The 23958-nt window shown below is 44.8% G+C and overlaps 1 protein-coding gene across 4 annotated transcripts; it reads right to left on the reverse strand.

Moving 5' to 3' along the window:
• Positions 1-385: 385 nt before the first annotated feature.
• Positions 386-11288, reverse strand: LOC132832982 (class I histocompatibility antigen, F10 alpha chain-like). Of its 4 annotated transcripts, none has more exons than XM_060851239.1 (9): positions 10974-11288; positions 9959-10113; positions 9213-9473; positions 4795-5070; positions 4400-4678; positions 2563-2682; positions 2080-2112; positions 1358-1393; positions 386-457 (listed from the first exon to the last, which is right to left on the reverse strand). In XM_060851239.1, exons 1-8 carry the CDS (start codon positions 11147-11149, stop codon positions 1362-1364), a joined length of 1332 nt encoding a protein of 443 aa, XP_060707222.1. In that variant the 5' UTR covers positions 11150-11288; the 3' UTR covers positions 386-457; positions 1358-1361. The 4 variants fall into 4 exon arrangements, with proteins under 4 accessions (XP_060707222.1, XP_060707219.1, XP_060707220.1 ...); XM_060851236.1 differs by having other exon boundaries at positions 386-968; XM_060851237.1 differs by having other exon boundaries at positions 386-1249.
• Between the last annotated feature and the right edge of the window lie 12670 nt (positions 11289-23958).

Consider the following 23958-nt stretch of genomic DNA (forward strand, 5'->3'; position numbering starts at 1 on the left):
GAAGCTGAAATCCCATTCCTGGAGAGTGGACAGGTCAGGGGTCACTTTACAATTCTCTCCTGATAAAGTCTCAAGGATTGTGTGGGTCATTCAGCTAGTGAGCCTGCCCTTTCCTCCCTTCAATAGCTGCTGGGCCACCAGTCAGTGAAGTATTCCTGATTCTCAGCAGCTGCCTGGCCCTCTCTTCACACTCCCCACCACTACCCCGCCCCACCCCCGACCCCCGACCCCCCACCCACCCCCCGCCACACCCCACACCCCACACCCCCAGACCTAATGAACACTCCCAGACATTATCAACCATCCAACCCTGAAACACACATATGAAATAAACCTCACTTTGTGCTTCCTGGTTAGTTTGGGGAAGGCTTGTTGGGGAGTTGGATGGTCTTAACTCCCCCAGTTCACATTGAGTTGAAGCTCAACATCTGCTGATTCCAAGAGCCACAAGCTGCTGCTGTGGAAATGAATATAATCGTTCTTGTGGAATCATTAATAAAACATCAATATCAATAAGTCAAAAAATAACCACTAGCGATTACAAATGACATATATTGGTGATTGTAGTTAAACAATGGTGATAAGTAGTGACAGATTTTAGTAATCAACAATAAATCAGATTTAGAGCATTTATATAGATATTTATCTAAGAATTAGAATTTGTAAAACTGATATGTATGTACAGAGCTTACATAACATGTGAAATTTGTTAATGTCAGATACAAAACCAATTTCCTTCAATATAAAAACTGTCTCTGAGTTCCCTCAGGACATTGCTTCAGTTCAGGTCAATCACTGACCCACTGAAGACAGTGAAGATGAGAAAGTGTGAGGGAGGAACCATCCGTGAAGATCTCTCTGACGGTGACACTGCACACATTTCTGGGACGGGATGGAAACACGACCTGAGAAAGTCTCACTTGAAGAATCAGGATCCAAACTTGTGGATGTGGGATTCACTGCTCAATCTGTGGAAACACATTCCCAGAAAAATTGATCTCAGTCCTGAAGGAATTGAGTGTGAGCAATGAGCTGTAATTCTGTGTGTCTGCTGTGATATGGAAGGACAGACAATGGTGTCCATGTTCATACTGGAACAGGAGAATCCCGTTATTCCACAATGAGGCTCCAGGAATGTCCTGTAGTGGGGCCCAGGAAACCCACAAGGTCAGGAATGGAGGAGAGACACAAGACAACCACGTCAGGGTGGGGAGGGGAGGGGAATTAGTCTGACAGGGTTTAACAGTGACTGGGAGGGTGGGACAGGGTCAGGAGAGATGTGAAAATGTTACAAATAAATCTAGAGAATCTAAATCTAAATAAACCTAAGTCAGAGAAAAGTTGACATGTCACTTACTGAATCATGAAGAAGCTGCACCAGAGACTTCAGAAGCTGAGAAAATAAAAACAGAACATGAGAAATTATATCAAATATAAAATCAGACAGTGTGAGATATTCTCTATCACTCACTGGACCCAGGATTTAATCGCCCTCAGCATTAACTAACCAGACTCTCCGAGCCCCCCCCAGTGGGAATTAAGGGTGAGGGAGTGGAGGGAGGGGCAGTGGGGGAAGGGAATGGAGGGTGACAGTTCGAAGGAGAGACACTGGGGACATGGAGTAGAGAAACAGGACGATAAGAGAGTGTTGGCTGAGAAACAGCACTGTGAGGAGACGGACCCGTCACCCTGAGCAACACCCTGGCAAATATAACTCTACACTCCAATAGGGGCAGCACAGTGGCTCAGTGGTTAGCACTGTTGCCTCACAGCACCAGGGTCCCGGGTATAATTCCCACCTCGGGTATCTGTCTGTGTGGAGTTTGCACATTCTCCCCGTGTCTGTGTGAGTTTCCTCCGGGTGCTCCAGTTTTCCACAATCCAAAGGTGAGCTGGCCATGCTACATTGCCCATAGTGTTAGGTGTGTTAGTCAGGGGTAAATATAGGGTAGGGGAATGGGTCTGGGTGGGTTCAGAGGGTTGGGCTGAAAGGTCTGTTTCCATACTGCAGGTGATCTGATCTACACCTCCCATTACCTTATCCATCATTCCCAACACGCTGTCCCCTTAGTCACTTACTGGGAGCTGTTATGTAGGTCCCACTTGGTGAATCTGCAGAAATAAAATAAACATCCATTAGGATGGGGAATAATCCATTCCCAGAGAGTGAGAACAGATGTTCAAAATTTATCAAGGTGATGGCACACAGACAAGGCAGTAAGGAAGGTTTTACAGAGATTGTGTCAGAAATCCTCATTCCCATACTCCCCTCCCCTCCCCTGCATCCCCACCAGATGCAGAAAACCCCTTCCATTTCATTAATATTCAGTCAGTGAGGATCTGATTGGGTGCAGTGAGTTTAATGATAAATATTAGACCTGGTCTGGGCTGAGCACACAAAGGATGATCAGACAGTGAACGAAACGTGTTTATACATGTGTATCTGTGTGTGGGGATTCAATCAGTTCCATTCCCCACAGTGCCCTGTACTCCCAGTACTGGAGATTCCCCCACACTCACTCTGTCCCCTCAGTTCCACATTCCCCTCTCTCTGATTCTTACCTCTCCGTGACCTTTTCCAGATGATTATTCCGACTATCCCGACAATAACAGCCAATAGAATGACCATTGATGCAATGAGACTTCCAAGATGGGAATGCAGCCAATTGCTTTTCAGATTTTCTGAAACACATTGGAAATATATCAGGATTCTCTCTGTTCCTGGATTTATTTCTAGCTCTGTGTTGATTGGGAACAATTTTAACTGCTCCGAGCTGTTGGGAATTGTTGGGATTGGTTGAAATGCTGGTTTGACCCTCTCCCAATTTCACTCTCCAGTGAAGTCACCAAGGATCCCATTGATAGGGGTATAAACATCGTGTTGTACCTGTCCTGGGGGTTACCTCCCCAGACAGTTCAGTTCCCATTCTCCCCGATATCTCTTTGTCCTGTCCTTACTAGTGCTGGTGGGGTAGATCGGCCTTGGGTGAGGTGAAGGAGTGAGTGAATGGTTGGAGGGTGTAGTTAGGTGTCCCAGAAAGGCACTTCCTCAGTGGTTGGGCAAGGGGCAGATTGGGAACTCACTGGTGAGTGTCGGGGATGTTGAGTACCAATGGAATGGTGTTTGGGTGCCACAGTGGGCTGGGTGATGGGGCCTTGTTAGGCATCCAGTTGTGGAGGTCTGTGTTGTGTCCCAGTTGTCTGTCCAGGGTGACGCACTGCGAGTCTGACAGACCTCAGGAGGCGGTGAGCTGGTGTTGGTGCTGGGGAGAGGTCAAGTGTTGGTTGCAGAATGTCAGGTCATGGGTTTGAGGGGATGGGGCCAAAGAGTTAAAGAGTCACACAACAAGTGTGTGTGTTCAGTCCAACGAGCCCACACTGACCAGATGTCCTTGTCAGTGTGTGAATGGAGAGATCAGCAGTACGTTTGGCGATATTCGGCTTTCGAGTTCTCTGGTGTTAGGGACCAGACCAGGCCCCTCAAAATATTTGAAGAAGGTAGCCTAGATCTGAACTGCTTTATATTTTAAAGCTAGATGGGAAATGCTATGTTCCAGATACAACGCAAGTGGTCAAACAACTCGATGTTAAGCAAAACACAATTTACATAAATGCTGTAATTACAATACAAACAAAAGAAACAGAAATTTAGAATAACTTAACAATTGAAAAATGCAACCAAATACAGTGCCTATTGCTAATTAACTGCTGTAATATTGTAACATCCTATAAACACCTTGGCAAAAAGGTAAATTCGGACACAGATTCTTCCATGCAGTTCTCCAATCCAGGAGGAAATAATATCCATAAAAAAATGCAGACAGTAGTAGGCAGGTGACACTCACTGAAGCCGCCAACTCTTTTGCGATCCCAATGGTTTCTGGAATCCCCAAAAGGCTTTGGAAGCTTGGGATTCAGAGACCCTTTCAAACTTAGAATCGAAATCTTTAACTCAGTGAGACCAACATTGACATATCAACACAGAGAACAAGGTGGGTAGCTGCAAACAAGGAAGTGAAAAAGTGTCCTCGAAATGGTTTCATCTGTCACATGTATATACACACAGAGACACATACACAGACTCTACACACACACACAGACACACAAACACAACACAAACACACTCACAGACACACACACGCACAAACACACATATACACATACACACACAGACACATACACACAGTCACAAACACACAGACATATACACACAGACACAAACACACACACACAAACACACAGACACACACACACAGACACACACAAACACACATATACACACACACAGACACACACAAACACACAGACACATACACACAGATACATACACACAGACACATACACACACACAAACACACAGACACATAAACACACATACACACACTCTCCAGTCCCTTACCCCACTGATAGAGCTTGCCCTCTGCCAGGCTGCTGTGTTCAATTTGACAGGAGTATTGATCCTCATCCCCAGCATTGATCTCAATCTCTTTCTGGATCTGATGGGTCCCATCGTGGTTCGGTCGAACCCCCGAGGATTGGGTCTCAGACATGACCTCTCCATTCCTTAGCCAGGTCACCTCGATGTCTACAGGATAAAACCCAGTGACCAGGCAGGAGAGAGTGAGCGGCTTGTCCTGACCATTGGGCTCCCTCCTGGAGATGAACACTTCAGGCTGAACTGTGATGGGAAAGGGGGAAAACACAAACAACAGACAGACACTGAATGGAATGGGAGAACGGTTTCATAGATCAGTGAGATTAGATCAGAAAATGGAACAAAACAGAAACACATACCTTTCCTTCCAAAATACTGCTTTCCAGCTTCCAGATATCTCTTTAAATATTCAACAGATTCTTCTTCCAGGTGTCTTTTCCAGTAGTTGTTCCAGGAATCATCACAATCCCATTTCTCCTTAGTCATCACTGCAATGGGATTGGATGCGATCCATCTCATTCTGTCTGGGTCTAAACTGATAAAGTCCTTTCCATCAAATCCAAATCTCATTGATCTCTTAATGCTGCCGTCATCACTGACCTCAACAGTAGCTATCCGTTGAAAAATGTGAACTCCTGTCAGTGATCAAACAGTCATAGATAATTAATCATTAATTTTACCAGAGGAACAATCTGATCAAAGGGGAAGGGGGATCCTGCATCAAGCCCAGGAAAAGGGGGTTACACACGGTTCTAATCTCCAGGGTTCCAGACTCGGGCAGCACTGACCCTTTCTCCAATAGTTGCCTCATTCCTCAACCTAGAGCAGATAGGGAATGGGCTCTCCAATCCGGGTCAGAATTCCAGCGCTCACATTCCCACTGTCCTGGATCAACAGTCCCGTTCCACGTGGTCATTTATTTTGATCACATGCTGCATTCTGGGGGATGTAGTCCATGTCTGTCCATGACCATTCTGTCAGCCTCCCACAGGCACTGACCCACGATCGGACTCTGTGTGTTATTTACAAGGACCCTCTCCCTGCGTGGGGCTGTGAAATCTCTTCCCCTGAGCCTGGCTGAATGGAGATGAGGATCAATCGCTTTAAGTTACTCGCTACCCGTGTCCATTGCTTTCTGTCAGTTTTATAAATGATTTGGATGAGCAAATAGGAGGAATGGCTAGTAATGGTTAGTGCAGATGACACCAAAACAGGAAATGTAGTGGGCAGTGAAGGTTCTCTCCGAGTACAATCGGACCTTGATCAGATGGGCTGAGGAGTGGCAGACGGAGTTTAATTTTGAGAAATATGAGATGTTGCATTTTGCGTAGATCATAGCAGCATTTATAGAGTTAATGATAGGGTGCTGGGGAGTGGTGCCAAACAAACAGACCTTGGGGTGTAGAGTCATAGTTCCTGAAGGTGGAGTTACAGATTGACAGGATAGTGAAGAAGGTGTTTGGTCTACTTGCCTTTATTGGTCAGTGGATTGAGTACAGGAGTTGGGATATCATGTTGCAGCTGTACAGGACATTAATTCAGTCACGTTTTGAATGCTATGTTAAATTCTATACTTCCTGCAATAGGAAATGTGAAAGGGTTCAGAAAAGATTTACGTGGTTTGGAGCTGTAGCGAGACACTGAATCGGCTGGGGCTATTTTCCCTGAAGTTTATAAAAACATGACAGGCATAGATAAGGTGAATAACCAAGTTTTTTTTCCCCAGGGTCAGGGAGTCCGAAACTGAAGGGCATAGGTTGAAGGTGAGAGGGAAAAGATTTAAAAGGGACCTAACAGGGAACTTTTTCACGCAGAGGATGGTGCAAGTATGGAATGAGCTGCCAGAGGAAGTGACAGAAGCTGGTACAATTACAGCATTTAAAAGGCATCAGGGGTGGGCTTATAATAGGATGGGTTAAGAAGAATGTGGGCTAAATGCTGGCAAATGGGACTGAGATCAGTTTAGGATTTCTGGTCTGCATGGACAAGTTGCACTAAAGGGTCTGTTTCTGAGGTGTGCAAATCTATGAATCTACCTTCTGTACAATTTCTTCTGATTATTACAGTGATTTTACATTTGTTCTTGTTGGTTAATCCATTCCTCACAAATTAAACAGAATGAGTTGGCTTCTTTTAGGCAGTTTCCCAGAATGCCCTACTCCAAGTCCCAGCTGGTCCAAAGGGGTCTCAATATATCTGCACAACGTGATTCAAAAATATCTCCAGATCATGAATGGACCGTGACAGTCAAATATTCTCTTTCATGTCCCTCATGTTCTCAATTCATTAGTTGTCACACTGTTTGCTGATTGGCTCATAACTTAACATGAATAATATTAATAATCATTCCATCAATTTCTGCATCTTTAAAATATTTCTTCATTCCTAGCTTTGTTTGCTTTATAATTCTTTTTTCTATTTTAATGACAATAAATAATATACTGCAATGCTACACTTGATACGCTGCTTTCAAACACATTCCCAGTTAATTCTAGTAACATGGGAGTTCAGAGGGAGAGTGGGCAAGTCAGCCCTTTGAGTCCACTCCACCATTTAACATGATCATGGTTGATCTTACCTACCTCCTCTCTCTATATCTATGACTTCTTGTTCGAGACTGTCCCACAAAGGGAATATCTGCTAGACATCAATCTTATCAATCCCCTTTAGTATTTTATATTCCTCAATCAGATCCTCCTTCATTCCTCTGATCTCCAGTGAGTCCAGGCCCAAGTTATTCAATTGTTTCTCATACAATAACCCTGTCATCCCTGGAACCAGCCTGGTGAACCTCCTCTGAACTGCCTGCAATGTCACCACATCCTCCCTTAGGGAAGGAAACCACAACTGGACATCATTCTCCAGGTGTGGTCCCACCAACGCCTTATATAATTGTAACAACACTTCTTTGCAATAAATACCAGTATTCCATTTGCCTTTCTTATTATATGCTGCACCTGTATATCCACTTTCTGCAATTCATGCCCCAAAACACCCAGATCCCTCTGCACTGACACACTGTGAATCTGCTTCCCAGTGCAATAACAATTTGTCTTATTTTCCAGCCAAAATGAACAACCTCACACTTATCCACATTAATCTCCACCTGTCAGAGTCTGGCCCATTCTCCTAGCCAATATCCATTTGGAAACTTATTATCTCCTCATCATAGCCTGGTTTCCCATGAATCTCCATTGTGGGTAAAAACGTGGCCATCAGGTGTGAGGCACTGTCATTGCTGTTGTATGTGGCACAGGTCTGGCCTATTCCCAGAACCTGTGCCACTGCAGTCACCCGGACTATCTTTCGGTTTATATAGAGGTCAAAGATGGACCTGGTCCAAAGGGACTTGATGTATAAAAATCTGGGCAACGGGGGAAAAAAATACACCCCCTGATGGCCACCTTTGTGTGTGGCTGCATCAAGCTGTGCGTGGATCTCTGGTACGCAAACACCAAGTGTCACTACGTACTGAGGTTCTACCTGTCCCCGGTGTTGCGAAGGATGGGCCTGGCCTCGCTGCCGTGGAACGCTCCGAGTAGTTGGACCGTTCCTTATCACCTGTCCTTCGTGGAGAAGTTTATGAAGAAAAACACCTTTGACCACAAGTCCATCAGGAAGTGGTCAGCACATAGTGTCCTCGAGACCCTTCGGGAAAAGAAGAGGGCGGATCCTATCGAGCGGTTCCCTGAGCAGACTGTCAAAGCCATTTGGCAGAATGCCTCATTGCCAGAACTTTCCAACAAGCACCAAGACATGGCTTGGCTGGTGGTGAGAAGGGCTCTGCCTGTGAGATCATTTATGCACACCCGGACTCTCAGCCGCACCGCACCCTGCCCTCGAAGCGGCTGCAGGGGGGACGAGACTGTCACACACACGTGGGACTCTGTGCTCTACAGCCTGTTCCCCAGGACGCACACCGAGACAAACATCAACTGGAGGACCATCAACTCGGTGAAGGACGCTCTCTGGGTGGTCTGAAACCTGTTGATCTTCCAGCTGAAGGAGTTGACCCCGACTGAGTGTTGCAGACTGGCACATTCCAAGGTCCAGGACTATGTGTTGAGGGATGCGCTGAAGCTTGGGGCAGCTGCCGCCAAGGCGCGGTGGGGAAAGACCACCGTGTAACATCTGCCTGTCTAAAGAAGAACAGGTGGCCCATGCAGTCATTTGGGCTCTGCTGACGCCTCAGCTAAATATGTAATGGTACAGACCTGTATATATGAATGATTACTCTGTCTCTGTATACCAAGAAATGGAATGTTTATGGATGTATGGCATGACCAAATGTACAGATCATCAAAGTATTTTATGAATAAAGTATATTTTTGAAATTTAAAAAAAAGATGGCTCTGTTGATGCCTCAGCAGAATACCTGGATGGTCAATGTACAGACTTGTACATACGAATGATTAATTCCAATCTATGTATATAAAGAAATGGAATGTATATGTATGTATGGCATCACCATTTGTATAGATATCAAAATAATTTGATGAGTAAAGTATATTTTTGAAATAATAAAGAAAGATGTTTTGTTAAACCTCTGTAAAATAATTTGACTGCACTGTGTCTACATTTCTCTCAAAAGATATGAAGAACTGAGATGAATGTTGGTCGTGCACTGGGGGTGGAAAAGGCTCACAGAAATAGGGGAAGCATTGAGGCCTATTATGTCTCTCCCAGTCCTGGGGCCCAAATGTCAGGGTTGGGGAATGAATGAGGTTTTATGATGAAAGGGAACAACAACAGAGAAATTCAACAAGCCTGATCTTACCTGATGTCTGGTTTGTCCTCTTCATTATTGTGCTCATTGTTCCCTTCGCCATGTTTCCATGTCTGTTCACTAGCTCTGTGATATAATCCCAGTAATTCATATCGAAGTAATCTGCCATGAACTGCTGCCTGGGGATGCACTGTTGGGTTTTACTGTCATGAAAAGCTATTATAACTCCATTGACTGTTGCACTGTGTGTAACCTCAGGAAAATCCTTCAATCCAGCAACAATTGTGTAAATCCGATTGAATGCATTAGTCTCTATAAAGCATACAATAAAAGCAGGGAGTTAGTCAACACCAACATAAACATCATATTAATGTACCTGGGCCACAAAACCAGAATCACATCACAGATCCCAGGGACATCACTAATGTGAGAGATTGCCCTCAAAATTACTTTCAACTGGTTATATCTGTAAAGGTCAGGCTGAAAATAATTACACAGACTTCCAGCTGGTCAAAGTGAGGCCCATCCACACAGTGACATTCTCCAATAATCCACCAAATTATAACACTGTCAGAATCCTGTCTGATATAATCAACAGAATCAGATTCAACTGGGTCAGAATTAGCTGCTGCAGCCTCTCAGGACAGGGAGTAAACACAGAATCAGGGTCACTCAGATACTCGATAGAATCAGTGTGGACACAGGGAGAGGCTGGGACACAATCCAGGGATTGGATATTAAACAGAAAATCACTAACCTGGAACAAGAACTTGAGACACACATAGTGTATCACTAACCTGTAAAATATCCCAGGATAACTTGAAGAAGGATATTGAGGAGAATCTTCAGGCCAGGGAACATCTGGAGTGAGGAATTCAGGATAACCCAGGGGCAGGTCTGTGGTTTATCACCATAACCAGAAATGGTGTGGGGTGAGTGAATCCAGATTGAACTGAAGAGAAACAGGAATATTTGGGAGGATGAAGTGTGAGACCATGGGGGACAGGCAGCTGCCACCAAGGCGAGGTGGGGAAAGACCACTGTGTAGCATCTGCCTGCCTAAGAACAGGGGGCCCACGCAGTCCTTTGGGCTCTGCTGACTCCTCAGCTAAATATATGGATATATGGATGGTAAACGTACCGATCTGTGTATACAAATGACAAATTCTGATCTCTGTATGTAAATGTTTACATATGTATGACATGACCAACTGTACAGACCATCAAATTATTTTATGAATAAAGTATATTTTTGAAATAAAAAAAGACAGTCACTGTGTGAACAGTCTCTCTGTCAAACAGGGGGATGGACAATCCCGAGCAGGATCCCCACTGTCCTTCACTGAGCTTTTTAATCAGCACTTTATACACGGCCAGTAGGATGTTGGTGTCTGAGATAACCCGGCCTATTCAACCATGAGGGCATCACAGCTGGGCCTGGGCTGGGTTAGACATGGAGTCTCCTTCTCCTCCCCGCAGTGTTTACAAGACTTTAGACCAGGAATGATGAAGCTGTCTGGCTTCTCCCAATCGATGTGAAAATTAAAATTGTCCAGTGGAACCATTTCCCATTTGCTCGGAGCTTCTCTGATCTCGGGGTTTCTACATCCTGCTGTCAGGAGACCTGGACACAAATCCCCTCAGAGTCTCCCAGACTGTGCTGCCTTCAATGTGTAAAAGATCAGGCTGGCTGTATAACAGGCGGTTGATCAAACATCCCCCATTTCAAACTCTCCCCAAGAGACTCACATTCACCCCAGACACAGAGAGAGAGAGAGAGAGAGAGAATGGAAAGCTGAATTCTGTACTTACCGGGAGAGACCCGGGAAAAACACAGGGAGATGGAGAAAAGGATCAGCAACATTCTGGGTATCCACTCTCCCTATTCCAATAAGGGATTGGAAAAAAAAACAGAGGGGACAACTGCTATTGAGAGTCTGGAAGAACAAAACACTTTCTCTGACTCCTCTTGCTGAGCTGCAGGTCATTTCCTGAGCTTCAAGCTGCAGAAGCAGAGAGTCAATGATTAGTCCCAGTCTCAGTAAAATACCCAATAAAGGGATGAACAGATTTCTGTCACCAGTTACCAGGAGGATCACACTCAGACAGGTTGAGTTACCTGCAGTGAAACAGAAACTGTCAGAATTGCATTTCCTCCCCAGCAGGAATCAGGGTGTGGTCTTTGTATTAAAGGACACCTGCCCCAATGGGGAAGTCTGTCAGTTTTTTTTATTTTAAAAATATACTTTATTCATAAACATTTTGATGATCTGTACAATCGGTCAGGCCATACATATGTAAACATTCCATTTCTTTGCATACAGAGACAGTAATCATTCATATATACAGGTCTGTACGATTACTATCCATATATTTAGCTGAGGCGTCAGCAGAGCCCCCTTACTGCGTGGGCCCCCTGTTGTTTGGCAGGCAGACTTTACACAGTGGTCTTTCCCCACCGCGCCTTGGCAGCAGCTGCCCCAGGCTTCAACACGTCCCTCAACACGTAGTCCTGGACCTTGGAATGTGCCAGTCTGCAACACTCAGTCGGGGTCAACTCCTTCAGCTGAAAGACCAACAAGTTTGGACCACCCAGAGAGCGTCCTTCACCGAGTTGATGATCCTCCAGGCGCAGTTGATGTTCGTCTCGGTGTGCGTCCCGGGGAACAGGCCGTAGAGCACGGAGTCCCGCAACACGGCACTGCTCTTTTTTATTTCAAAAATATACTTTATTCATAAGTATATTGATGATCTGTACAATTGGTCATGCTATATATCCGTAAACATTCCATTTCTTTGTATACAGAGACAGAGTTATCATTCATATATACAGGTCTGTACGATTACTACCCACATATTTAGCAGGGGGATCATCGGAGCCCCCTTACTGTGTCGGGCCCCCTGTTCTTCTTTCGACAGGCAGATGTTACACGATAGTCTTTCCCCACCGTGCCTTGGCGGCAGCTGCCCCAAGCTTCAGCGCGTCCCTCAACACGTAGTCCTGGACCTTGGAATGTGCCAGTCGGCAACACTCAGTCGGGGTCAACTCCTTCATCTGGAAGATCAACAGGTTTCGGACCACCCAGAGAGCGTCCTTCACCGAGTTGATGACCCTCCAGGCACAGTTGATGTTTGTCTCGGTGTGCGTCCCGGGGAACAGGCCGTAGAGCACGGAGTCCCGCGTCACGGCGCTGCTCGGGACGAACCTCGACAAACACCACTGCATTCCTCTCCAGACTTCCTCTGCATAGACACATTCCAGAAGGAGGTGTGTGACAGTCTCGTCCCCCCCGCAGCCGCTTCGAGGGCAGCGTGCGGTGCGGCTGAGAGTCCGGGCGTGCATAAACGATCTCACAGGCAGAGTCCTTCTCACCACCAGCCAAGCCATGTCTTGGTGCTTGTTGGAAAGTTCTGGTGATGAGGCATTCTGCCAAATGGCTTTGACAGTCTGCTCAGGGAACCACTCAACAGGATCCGCCCTCTCCTTTTCCCGAAGGGTCTCGAGGACACTATGTGCTGACCACTTCCTGATGGACTTGTGGTCAAAGGTGTTTTACTTCATAAACTTCTCCACGAAGGACAGGTGACACGGAACGGTCCAACTACTTGGACCTGCTTAGGACAGGGATTTACAAGGATGGTTGTATTTTTTTCGAAGTAAGGAATTGGATACCTTTTTCGAACTCTGTTTGTGTAGCTGTGGCCTCCAGCAACAGTGCAGCCTAAACTTGAACTGAGGGGTTGTTTAATGTGAAGCTAATTGAAACTGGCCATTAGTCCCCAAACCAAAATATATCCCAGTGAAAGGGAAGGACTGTGGGAGAAGGGGTCCACCTGCCATGGGTGTGTAAGGAAATAAGGGAGGCTGTCCAATTAAAAGAGAAAGCACACAACACGACAAAGCCCAGCAGGAGACTGAAAGGCTGAGAAAACTTTCAAGGTTGACAGAAAGCCGCAAAAAGCTATAAAGAAATGTCAGAGTATGAGAGTAAACTAACTCAGAATATAAAGATAGATGGCAAAGGTTTCTACACATATGTAAAATGAAAAAGATTCGCCAAGGTAAACATTGGTCCTTCAGAGGATGAGAAGAATATTTGGAAATGGGATATGAGGAAATGGCTGGGGCATTGAACAGGTATTGTATTTTGTGTCAGTTTTCACAGTGAGGAACAGGAATAACATGCCAGTAGCTGACAAGGAGACAAAGGTAGGTGAGGACCTGGAAAGCATAGAAAGGTAAGACAATGCAAGACAGCAATGCTGTGAGTATCCAGGGAGGCTCAGAGTGAGGGAGTGTTGTGACACTGGGTGAGGAGCCCAGAGATTCAGCCTGGTCCAGTCAATGAGCTGGCTGTGGGCCCTGGGCACATAGTGTCCTTGCTGCAACATTACAGTGATATGTACCTCCCAGGGCAGCCCACAATGCAGTGCCCTGTAAGTGGATCGGAGATGCACCTTGAGGGTTTTTGGAAGTTGGCTCATGTTGAATATACAATGTCTGTGAGGGTGGGTTGGGTGCAGCTGATGCCCACCAATCATGCCCTGAGAGGTTGGTGCCCGGTCTCCAATATGGTGTCATTTGGAACCTGCTCTGATTTCCTTGTTGAGTTCCCTGATGTTGAGCTTTGTTTAGTGACTGTGTTAAGTTGGGAGGTGCATATTAAGGAGTTGAGTTCTGGTGTTTAACAATCAATAATCCCCATAAATGGACATCTCAAGCTGCTTTGTGAGAATCTCACCACGCCGCTAGTGAAAAGTATCAAAGATGCAATGACATGATGTCGAGGTCCACTCATCACTCAATTCTGTTGAATGTCTCTCCACAGCCCATGTCAGTCTCCTACAACATTCTACCCTATGGGCCGAGTTGCCTCCTCTGATGCAGTAACCATTCTACACTTACACGTGTGAGGCAGGAAAGTTAAAGTTTATCTGTATTTTCAATAAAATTTGCTAGTATAAAACTAGAGAGCTCCTCCCAGGCGTCTAGGACTAGGAGCTAATTAATATCACTCTTATTAAAAGATAATTCATTCTTGTTCAAGATTCCACCATCAGAGAAAATACTCCCTCTACCTTGCTTTAAATTAGATAATCTCATACTGTCCCACACTGGGTCACACTATGATGGAATTCTCTCATTTAACCTGTCAATGGCCTTTCACTCCGCCTCCTAACCAAGTGTTATCTGTAAACTTGGTTAGAATACTCCCTGTTCATTCAGCCCAGTCATTAAAAGCTAAGGTCCCAGGACAGCTCCTTTGGGATCGACCAAATCCTGCTGAAGGGCACACATTATCTTGATCCCATTCTCTGTTTCCTACCCTCTCCCTTCTCAGCCATGTCAAAGATTCCCTCGAATTTTATGTGCCCTCATTGTCATGAACAATCCCCTGTATCGATCTGATTAATAACCTTCTGGAAGTCCATCGAGACCATGTCCAGAGCGCGCCCAAATCATCACAGACTGAGAATAGAGTCAAGAACAAAGACAATCTGAGCTGATTCAAAAATGTTTCTGAAATTCTGAAGAACAGTTGAAGAGTGCCTAACGCAGAATGATGATTGCATCACTGCTCACTGTGCTGTGTATTATACACTTAATATTAGGAATAAGAGCAGAAAAATAGGGAAAAGGGAATGTAGACCTGAGGGGACAGTGTAAGTGTGGGGGAATCTCCAGTCCTGGGAGTACAAGGCACTGTGTTGAACAGAACTTATTGAATTCTCACACAAAGTTGCACATATACGAACACATCTTGTTGCCTGTCTGATCTGCCTTTGTGTGATCAGCCCACACCAGGGATAATATGAACATTAAACCCACCCAACATCCCCCCCCACCCCCACACACACACAGACACACACACACACTCACAGACACATACACACACAGTCACACACACACACAGACACAGACACACAGACAGATATACACACACAAACACTCTCATCCAATGAATATCAATGGAATGGAAACCATCTTCAGAAACTCCATAAAATGTAAGGATGGAGGGGAGTGTGGGAATGAGGATTTCTGACACAGTCCCCATCCCCTCACACTTGTTGTGTTCTCACTCTCTGAGAATGGATTATTCCCCATTCTCATGGACATTTATTTTGTTTCTGCAGGTTCCCCAAGTGAGGCTCACACAATAGCTCCCAGGAAGTGACTGAGGGGTCAGAGTGTTGGGTTCTACCAACCCCCACAACAAACAACCTGAGTTGCAGTGATGGAACAGGATGAATATTGGTGAGACTCTGGGGAGACATTGTTTGTTCTTCTTCACCAACACTGTTGCTTCATGGAGCTCTCAATCTCCATTGACTGTCTCACTTTGCTATTTTACAATAGTCAGGACAATAGAAATATCTTTTTTTTGTCAGAAGGACACTTCAGAGATGGAAGTTAATACACAAATTCTGGGATTTAGCAATTGATTTTGAATGGGAAGTTGAGTATGTTAGTTGTGGGAGCAAATCTCTGGTTCGGATAAGGAACCGATAATGACCTGGAGCTCAGGTTCTGAGTGAGTTCACTCACAACGGTCAGTTAGAAATGGACACTTTCTGCCTGAGGTTGGGGTGGTTTTGGTGTTAGGTTGAAGTTGGTGTCGATTGCAAAGTGGACAAATATGAGTTAATGTTCTCAAAGCATGACTTAAGAGACCAAATACTCCCATTGGATTATAGAATGTCCAGGCTTGTGACCACCAAAACTGGAGATGGCTCAATTGGGAAGGCACCAAATAAACTGAGAAACTTCACTGTGTGTGTGCAGAGGGGGAGCTGGGGCCTCAATGAGAGCACACACACACATACACACACACACTCCAACAACCCAACGCCCTACCTCCTGCACTGCTACCTACAGCATGTGTGTAAGAGTCTGCAGATCACTCATCAGCCATCTCAGAACCCACTGCAGCAGAAAGAGAAGCAAGTTATCCTTGATTCCACAGGACTGACTTCAAAGGACAGGACATTCCATTGGTAATGGGGATCTTTGACACATGGTGAACTTATCAAAGAAATAATATGATCAGAATGGTCTCTGAACTGTGTAAACAAGTAAATAATTAACACAGCGATACAACAGTATATTAAATCCTGCAAAAATGGAGTGGTTTATGATCATCAATAAATATGTTCTCATGTCTCTATGTTTACAATAACTCCATTAAACAACCTGGATGGATCCAAATTAAGGTCCAAAAATTGACCTTAATCATGTTCTATTTAAAGATTACAAAGTACACCCACTGCTATATGTAACAAAGGACGTCAATCACAAAATGAGTGCGCAAATAATGTACTGAATGGTGTAAGTGTAAAACAAAACCAAAACCAAAGGAGGGAAATACTCATCAGGTCTGTCAGCACTGGGATCGAGAGAAACAGGGTAAATGTTTCAAGTCAATAACTTCAACAGAATGGGAAAACATGAGAAATGTGAGAGATTTTAAGCACTTAAAGTGGAGAAGGATGAGTAAAGACAACAACTAATGGTCTGTGATTGGACAGGGGACATGAGACATTAAATATCAAAAGATGTGGAGCAGAAATAATCGGATTCATCACAGAGGAAGCGAAAGGTGGGTCTGAAGGAGGTGGGAATGACAGAATAGGACACAGCCGCTTTTCAAAAGGAAATGTAAAAGAGAAATCAAAGAAAGATCAACACCTTGGTTCAGATCCAGTCGGGATGGGTCATGTTCAATTAGGATTTCATAAACTCGGTCGGTTAACAAAACAAAATCTGTGCCCCAAGATCCCTCATTGTTAACAAAAACAAAGTCTTAGATGAACAAAAGCAAACCCATGACCATGAATAATTCTGCAGGTACAGTTTGTGACTCCTTAATGAGGATTCCAGATCTCCTTTCTGCATCCCTGATGAGCTGCTTTCTTCTTTCACATCACTCTCACCATCATTGGCCCACGCAAAAGTATGTTACAGCTCTCCAGCATTTACTTTAAGTTTCTCAGCATTCCAGCTCTTTGTCTTGAAGAAGTCAGACTGGACTCAAAATATTAGCATTTGTTTCTCTTCCCTCAGATGTTGCCCGACCTGCTCCAGCACTTTCTGTTTCTATAACTTTACAAACTGGTCATGACCAAGAAACTGGTGACCCTTCACCTCCACATGGGGAATGTTTGATTCACCAAAGTGTTGAAACCTGTTCCTCACATCTGCCTCATCTGCTGCCATCTTCCATTGAGTAACCAAGTGAAAAATTGCTGATGGAAAATGGAATGATGCTGACATTTGGTATTAATCCCCCCAATTCACACTGAATTAAAGCTCAACAACTGCTGATTCCAAGGGATTCTGCCTTTCTTGTGAAACCATTAAGAAAGTTCTCAGACAAATACCATTGACAAGTATTAATTGTTTACAAACCAAGATAAACACCACATGATGTTCTGAACATTAAAGATATTAAAGTGACATTTTTTTCTTCAGCAGTCTATTTATAAAATGCATCAAACTGCAATCCAGTTCAAATTCACAAAGTGCACTTTTCAGATTACTTTATTTCAGTAAATACCATTCTGAGGTGCCTTTACGATGTGTACAATCTCAGTTTATATTTAAGGTACACAGTTCATGAGAACGTATGACTGGAGGGTGGGGAGGGGGTGGGATTTCACACAGTCTGCAGCCCCTCGGTGCACTGTGGCAGGAGGGTCTCAGCCTGTGGCCTTTCCCTTTCAAGCCTTTGCAGTGACTCCCCCAAGCTTTAGTGTGGCCCTCAGCACATGGCTCGGAACCTTGGAATGTACCGATTGGCAACACTCAGTCTCTGACAACTCTCAGCTCTGGAAGACCAACATGTTTGAGGCAGATCGAAGAGAGCTTTTACCACATTGATGGTTCTCAAGCAGCAGTTGGTATTTCTCTCACTGTATATCACTGGAGCACAGGAAACAGCTCAGGATGAGCAGCCCATCAGAGGTACATAACTAGGTCCTACTCTCACCCTCCTTCATGTCACACAGCATAAAGAGTGACTCCAATGTTTACCATTTACTCTCCAGTATATCCATACAATCTGAATTCGGTATCCTTTTCCCCTCTGTCCTGATCTATCTTGTAATTGTAAAGTGTCCTTCAGTACTTATTACACTCCCCAACCTGGGGGCTATGTGTGGCTGAGGGGTGAATTTCTCCTGATTTCACTCACATCTCACAGTCGGGTCAGTGTTAATCTTAGAATCCCTGCAGTATGGAAACAGTCCCTTCGGCCCAACAAGTCCACACCAACCCTCCAAAGAGTAACCCACCCAGTCCCATTCCCCTACCCTATTATCATGCATTTACCTCCAACTAATGCACCTCATCTACACGTTCCTGGATGCTATGGACAACTTACTGTGGCCAATTCACCTAATCTGCGCAGATTATGGGAGGAAACCGGAGTACCCAGAAGAAGCCCATGCAGACACGGGGAGAATGTGTAAACTCCACACAGACAGTCGCCCAGGGCTGGAATCGAACTCAATTCCATGGTGCTGTGAGGCAGCAGTGCTAACCACTGAGCTCCCATGCCATGTTCTTGAAGAGCTCTCAGTTAATGACATCTGGAATCCTTGGTGTGCCAGACTGGAATATTGTGCTCACAAGTGCCTTAATCATTCCACAACAAAAGACTAACTGTGAAGATCTGTAGCTCTTCATTGTTGGTCTGTTCACGATCCGATATCGGAAAGCGTATAAACATGAGAATTAGGAACTGGAGTAATCCATTTGATTCCTTGAGCCTGCTTCACAATTTAATCAGATCCTGGCTGATACAGTCATGTTTTAAGTGACACATTGTCATCTCATCCCAATAACCTTTGGTCCCTTTGATGAACAGGAATCTATCTCGCCCTGCCTTAAAAAAAAACAATACTTGTAGACCTATGGATTTATCATTGTATCATGATCTGCGCACCTGTTGGTTTAGGTGAGCCTGTCAGTTTGTGTGTGTGTGCGCATGTATGTACTGTTGCTATCTAACATTGCATCAATGTTCATTTGCCTTTCGCTGTAATTCCTCCTTCTTCCTATCCACCCACTGGATCCCTCTGTCTGCCTGAAATGTGAGTCAAATACTCAGGCCACATTATGATCTGGAATCACCTTCCCCTGAGCTACCTGACACTGCCAATGGAGATCAGGTGGTTAAATAAGATCCTGATACTAAAGTCCACCTAAAAGCTGAGCTACCAGCTATCGATGCTCTGACCATGAATCACGGTGACAATGTTCAGCTCATGGGGTTCCAGTGTCTGAGGATCCAATCCTGAAGATGGTCTTTGCTGTACATTTTGAGATAAGCAGTAAGATTATAAGGTTTGTTTTAAAGAGTCACTGGAGAGATTTTCACAGAGACAGAGTGCAACAATGACTGAGAACACTAACTGGGAGAAAACTCACCAAGATGAAGAATAAAGACAACACAGCTAAAGCTGCAAAGACCTATGGGACATTTAATTTAAATGCTGCCTGTTTTCGAATGAGATATTGAACCGAGATCCTGTCTGTTCTCAGGAATTTGTGTAAAATATCAAGAGAAACTGTTTTGAAGAAGAGCTGGTGATTTCTCCCGCAATCATCAACAACACTTGTCCTTCAAATCCCACTGAAAACAGGGTGAGTGAGTGGATCTTGAAGACTGTGGGTGAAGACAAGGATGAGAAAGTGGAGAGTGAAGGATTGGAGGGAGAGGAACTGGAGAGTATGACGATGCTGCCCCTTTGACAAGGTTATTTTGTCCTCGGCTTTTATCAAGACGGGTTGTAAAGGCAGAGCTGCCAATATGTCTGCAAACGGTTACTTTAAACAATGACAGGGGAGTAGCCAGTTCTCCCAGCTCAGGTCATTTTCTAGTTTGGTTTGTTTTCAGCAGGCAGTCAGAACTTGCTGGTAGCAAAGAAGCTGCTACAGTTAAAAAAAAGGTTCCATGCTTCAACAGATATTTCTTGCCTGACTCTTCTCTCTGCAATCTCTCCTGCCTGGAAGAACCTGGGTTTGAAATTCCTTTTTGCCAAGAGATATATTTGTGGAGCATCACAGGGATTGGAACAGCTCCTTGGTTAAGTTGCTATATCGGGTCAGTTGGGTTTTCAAAACGTTGTTATTCCGAATTCTGTTTTCTTTTGTTCATGTTTCAACTGTAGGGTGTAAATAAGTTGTGTTTTGCTTCAAGCTGAGTGGTTTGACCAGCTGCATCACTCCTGGAATATTCACATCACATCTGCCTTTAAAACAGGAAAATGTTAGGGTCTGGGAGACCTTCTTAAAGTGTTTTGTGGGGCCTGGCCTGGTCCAGAACACTGATTGAAAGATTGCGCCATGAATTGCTGCCTGGCAATTGTCCTTTGAATATTACTGACATGATAATTAACTATAACTCCATTCACCATTGCAACCTTTGTTACAACAGAAAAATCTTCAGTGCCAGAAATTGCTGGAACAGTAACCAGGGGGCACCCAGTCTATCACTAACCTGGAACAGTAACCAGGGCACACCTGGTCTATCACTAACCTGGAACAGTAATGAGGGACACACTCAATCTATCACTAACCTGGAACAGTAACCAGGGGGCACCCAGTCTATCACTAACCTGGAACAGTAACCAGGGCACACCTGGTCTATCACTAACTTGGAATGGTAAACTGGGACACACCCGGTCTATCATTAACCTGTGGCAGTAACCTGGCAACACACAGTCTATCACGAAACTGGAACAGTAACCAGCGATACACCTGGTCTAACACTAACCTGGAACAGTAACCTGGGAACACACAGTCTATCACTAACCTGGAGCAGTAACCTAAGACACATCTGGTTTATTACTAATCTGGAATAATAATCGGGGACAGACCTGATCTATCACTAACCTAAATAGATCTCTTCAAGCTGTTACTAATCAAGGACAATCTGCCACTTTTCACATGGACCTTACGTTATTAGAATACATCAATGAATTTTAACCCATTCACCGAATCCCTGTGATGTTTGACACACCCAGTCTATCACTAACCTGGAACAATAACCAGGGGGAACCCGGTCAATCACTAACCTGGAACAGTAATAAGGGACACACTCAATCTATCACAAACCTGAAATAGTAACCAGGGCACACCCAGTCTATCACTAACCTGGTACAGTAACCTGGGACACACCCAGTCTATCACTAACCTGGTACAGTAACCTGTGACACACCTGGTCTATCTCTAACCTAAATCGATCTCCCACAGAAGGCAGTTTAAGAAAAACAGTTGATTTAATCCAATGCATTCAGGCTGCTTGGCTCAGACATGCCAGCAGAACAAACAGGACACAAACAGAGGAGAAAAGCTTCAAACAAATGGGCATGTCCCAGAGGCAGAGAGAAAAATCAGTCAGGACAGTGAGACACTAACACTCTCCCGGGAATGATGCTCGGCCCAGAGAAAATGACTCCTTTCCCATGGGAAACCCAGTCCTGCCAGCCTAAGACCTTCCCCAGGGGCAGTAAAGAGATAGGATGTTCCAGTCTATGAGGTTAGATGCCCCATTAAAACAGGATTAAAGACAGAGGAGTTAGCCATCTGTTTACCTTTCCCCCAGCCCAGCCTATCCCACTTCCTGGGCAGTACCCTGGTGTTAACCTAGAACCTGGGTAAGTTGTTTTTTTTTCCCCTATAAAGGCGTGCAGCTTCAAGGCCTCGGCCTCACTCTCCCAGCAGAGCAGGTAAGGGCTGTTTGGCAGTGCTGCTTGAAGGCTCGGTGACGTTTGTTTAACGGTTTAAATTTGAATTTTTTTTAAAAAAGCACGGAGCGGACCCGGAAGCTGGTGTAGCGCAAGCTTACCTGGGTAAGTTGTTTCCCTATAAAGGCGCGCAGGAGAGGAACCCGAGGTAGTGCCTCTCACCCGCCCTTCTCCTCGCACCTAATAATAAGCCCCGTTGTGGTAAGAAGGTAAGTGCTACATTTTGCTTTTTCTAGTGTTTAGACCTAGTTTTTTTTTAAAGGTTACTTTTAGAGGGATGGCAGTGAAGGCAGTGCAATGTTCCTCTTGCAACATGTTTGAGGTGAGGGATGCCATGGTTGTCCCTGCTGATTACACTTGCAGGAAGTGCACCCATCTCCAGCTCCTCCAAGGCCGTGTTAGGGATCTGGAGCTGGAGTTGGATGAACTTAGGATCATTCGGGAGGCAGAAGGGGGTCATAGATCGGAGCTTTAGGGAAGTAGTAACTCCAAAGATTGCAGACAGATGGGTCACAGTGAGGGGGACTGGGATGAAGCAGCCAGTGCAGAGACCCCTGCGGCCGTTCCCCTCAAGAACAAGTACCGTTTTGGATTCTTGTGGGGGGGGGATGACTTACAAGGGGTAAGTTGTCTATTGGAACCATTTCCCATTTGCTCTGAGCTTCTCTGATCTCAGGGTTTCTGCATTTTGGAGAATGGGGTTAAGCCGCTGTCCCTGTTCCAATCAGAGACTGGGAGGAAGGGGAGTTGGCACCAACTGGTGTTGAGAGTCTGAAAGGACAAACCACCTTCTCCCCCACCAGTCCATGTCAATGCTGAGCTGCAGGTCATTTCCTGAGCTTCAAGCTGCAGAAGCAGAGAGTCAGTGATTGGTCCCAGTCTCAGTAAAATACCCAATAAAGAGATGAACAGATTTCTGTCACCAGTTCCCAGGAGGATCACACTCAGACAGGTTGAGTTACTCACTTTAGTGCATGGATAAGCCGAGAGGGAAAAGGGAGAAAGAGAGAGATTTTGAACTTCAGAAGTTGGTACTGAAAAATGAAAGACAATTTAAAATGGTGGGTGTAGAGGTGAAAGGTGGGATTAGTGATGGGAATAGTGATGGCCAGTAAACCCAGTGTAGCCAAAGGCCTGGTGGGATCTGTTTATCTCTGTCCAAGCCTTGGCTAGGTTTGGCAAGAACTATGTGGAAGCCCTTTTTAATTCGTTTATGAAAGTGGCTAAACAAATGGAATCTGCGAGGAGAAAGTGAGGGCTGCAGATGCTGGAGATCAGAGCTGAAAATGTGTTGCTGGTAAAGCGCAGCAGGTCAGGCAGCATCCAAGGAACAGGAGAATCGACGTTTCAGGCATGAGCCCTTCTTCAGGAAGAAGGGCTCATGCCCGAAACCTCGATTCTCCTGCTCTTTGGATGCTGCCTGACCTGCTGCGCTTTTCCAGCAACACATTTTCAGCTCTAAACAAATGGAATGGCTAGTGATCATCGAGGGCATTATTAATGCAAACAGAGGTAGTAGATAAAGCTGGTGAAGTGTTTGAATCACTATCAGAGGAGGTACCTGAGGAATATGAGAAGGTAAACAAAACCAAATATGCAGATGAACTAGTGCCAGAGGTCAACAGCTAATGTTTTGAAATCTAAAGAAGGTACCTCATCAGGATACTTTGAGTTTGAAAGAATCAAACAAAGTAACTTTAAGAGGTGAATAGGGGCATTAAAATAGATCAGACATATGACACTTCTAGGGGGAACTGTTATTTTGGAGGATTTGAAAATTAATTCCCTGATTTAGTGTGAACACATATGGAAGAGCTCAGAGATTAGCAGCAGAATTGGCTGATGATTATTTCAATCTGTGAGGGACAGAATTTGGGCAGAGAGATATCCTCAGGTGGTAAAGGAAAGGGTTGAAGACAATAAAAACAGTTTACCACAAATTAAAAAGGAAAACCAAGAAGGGGGAAGAGAAATTTTAAAAACTCAGACATTTTCACTGTCATAAGGAGGGAGACATGAGTTGCAATGTTGGCGGTTGAGGAAAAGC

Source organism: Hemiscyllium ocellatum, chromosome 35, assembly GCF_020745735.1.
Source record: "Hemiscyllium ocellatum isolate sHemOce1 chromosome 35, sHemOce1.pat.X.cur, whole genome shotgun sequence".
In the NCBI taxonomy this organism is placed as follows: domain Eukaryota; kingdom Metazoa; phylum Chordata; class Chondrichthyes; order Orectolobiformes; family Hemiscylliidae; genus Hemiscyllium; species Hemiscyllium ocellatum.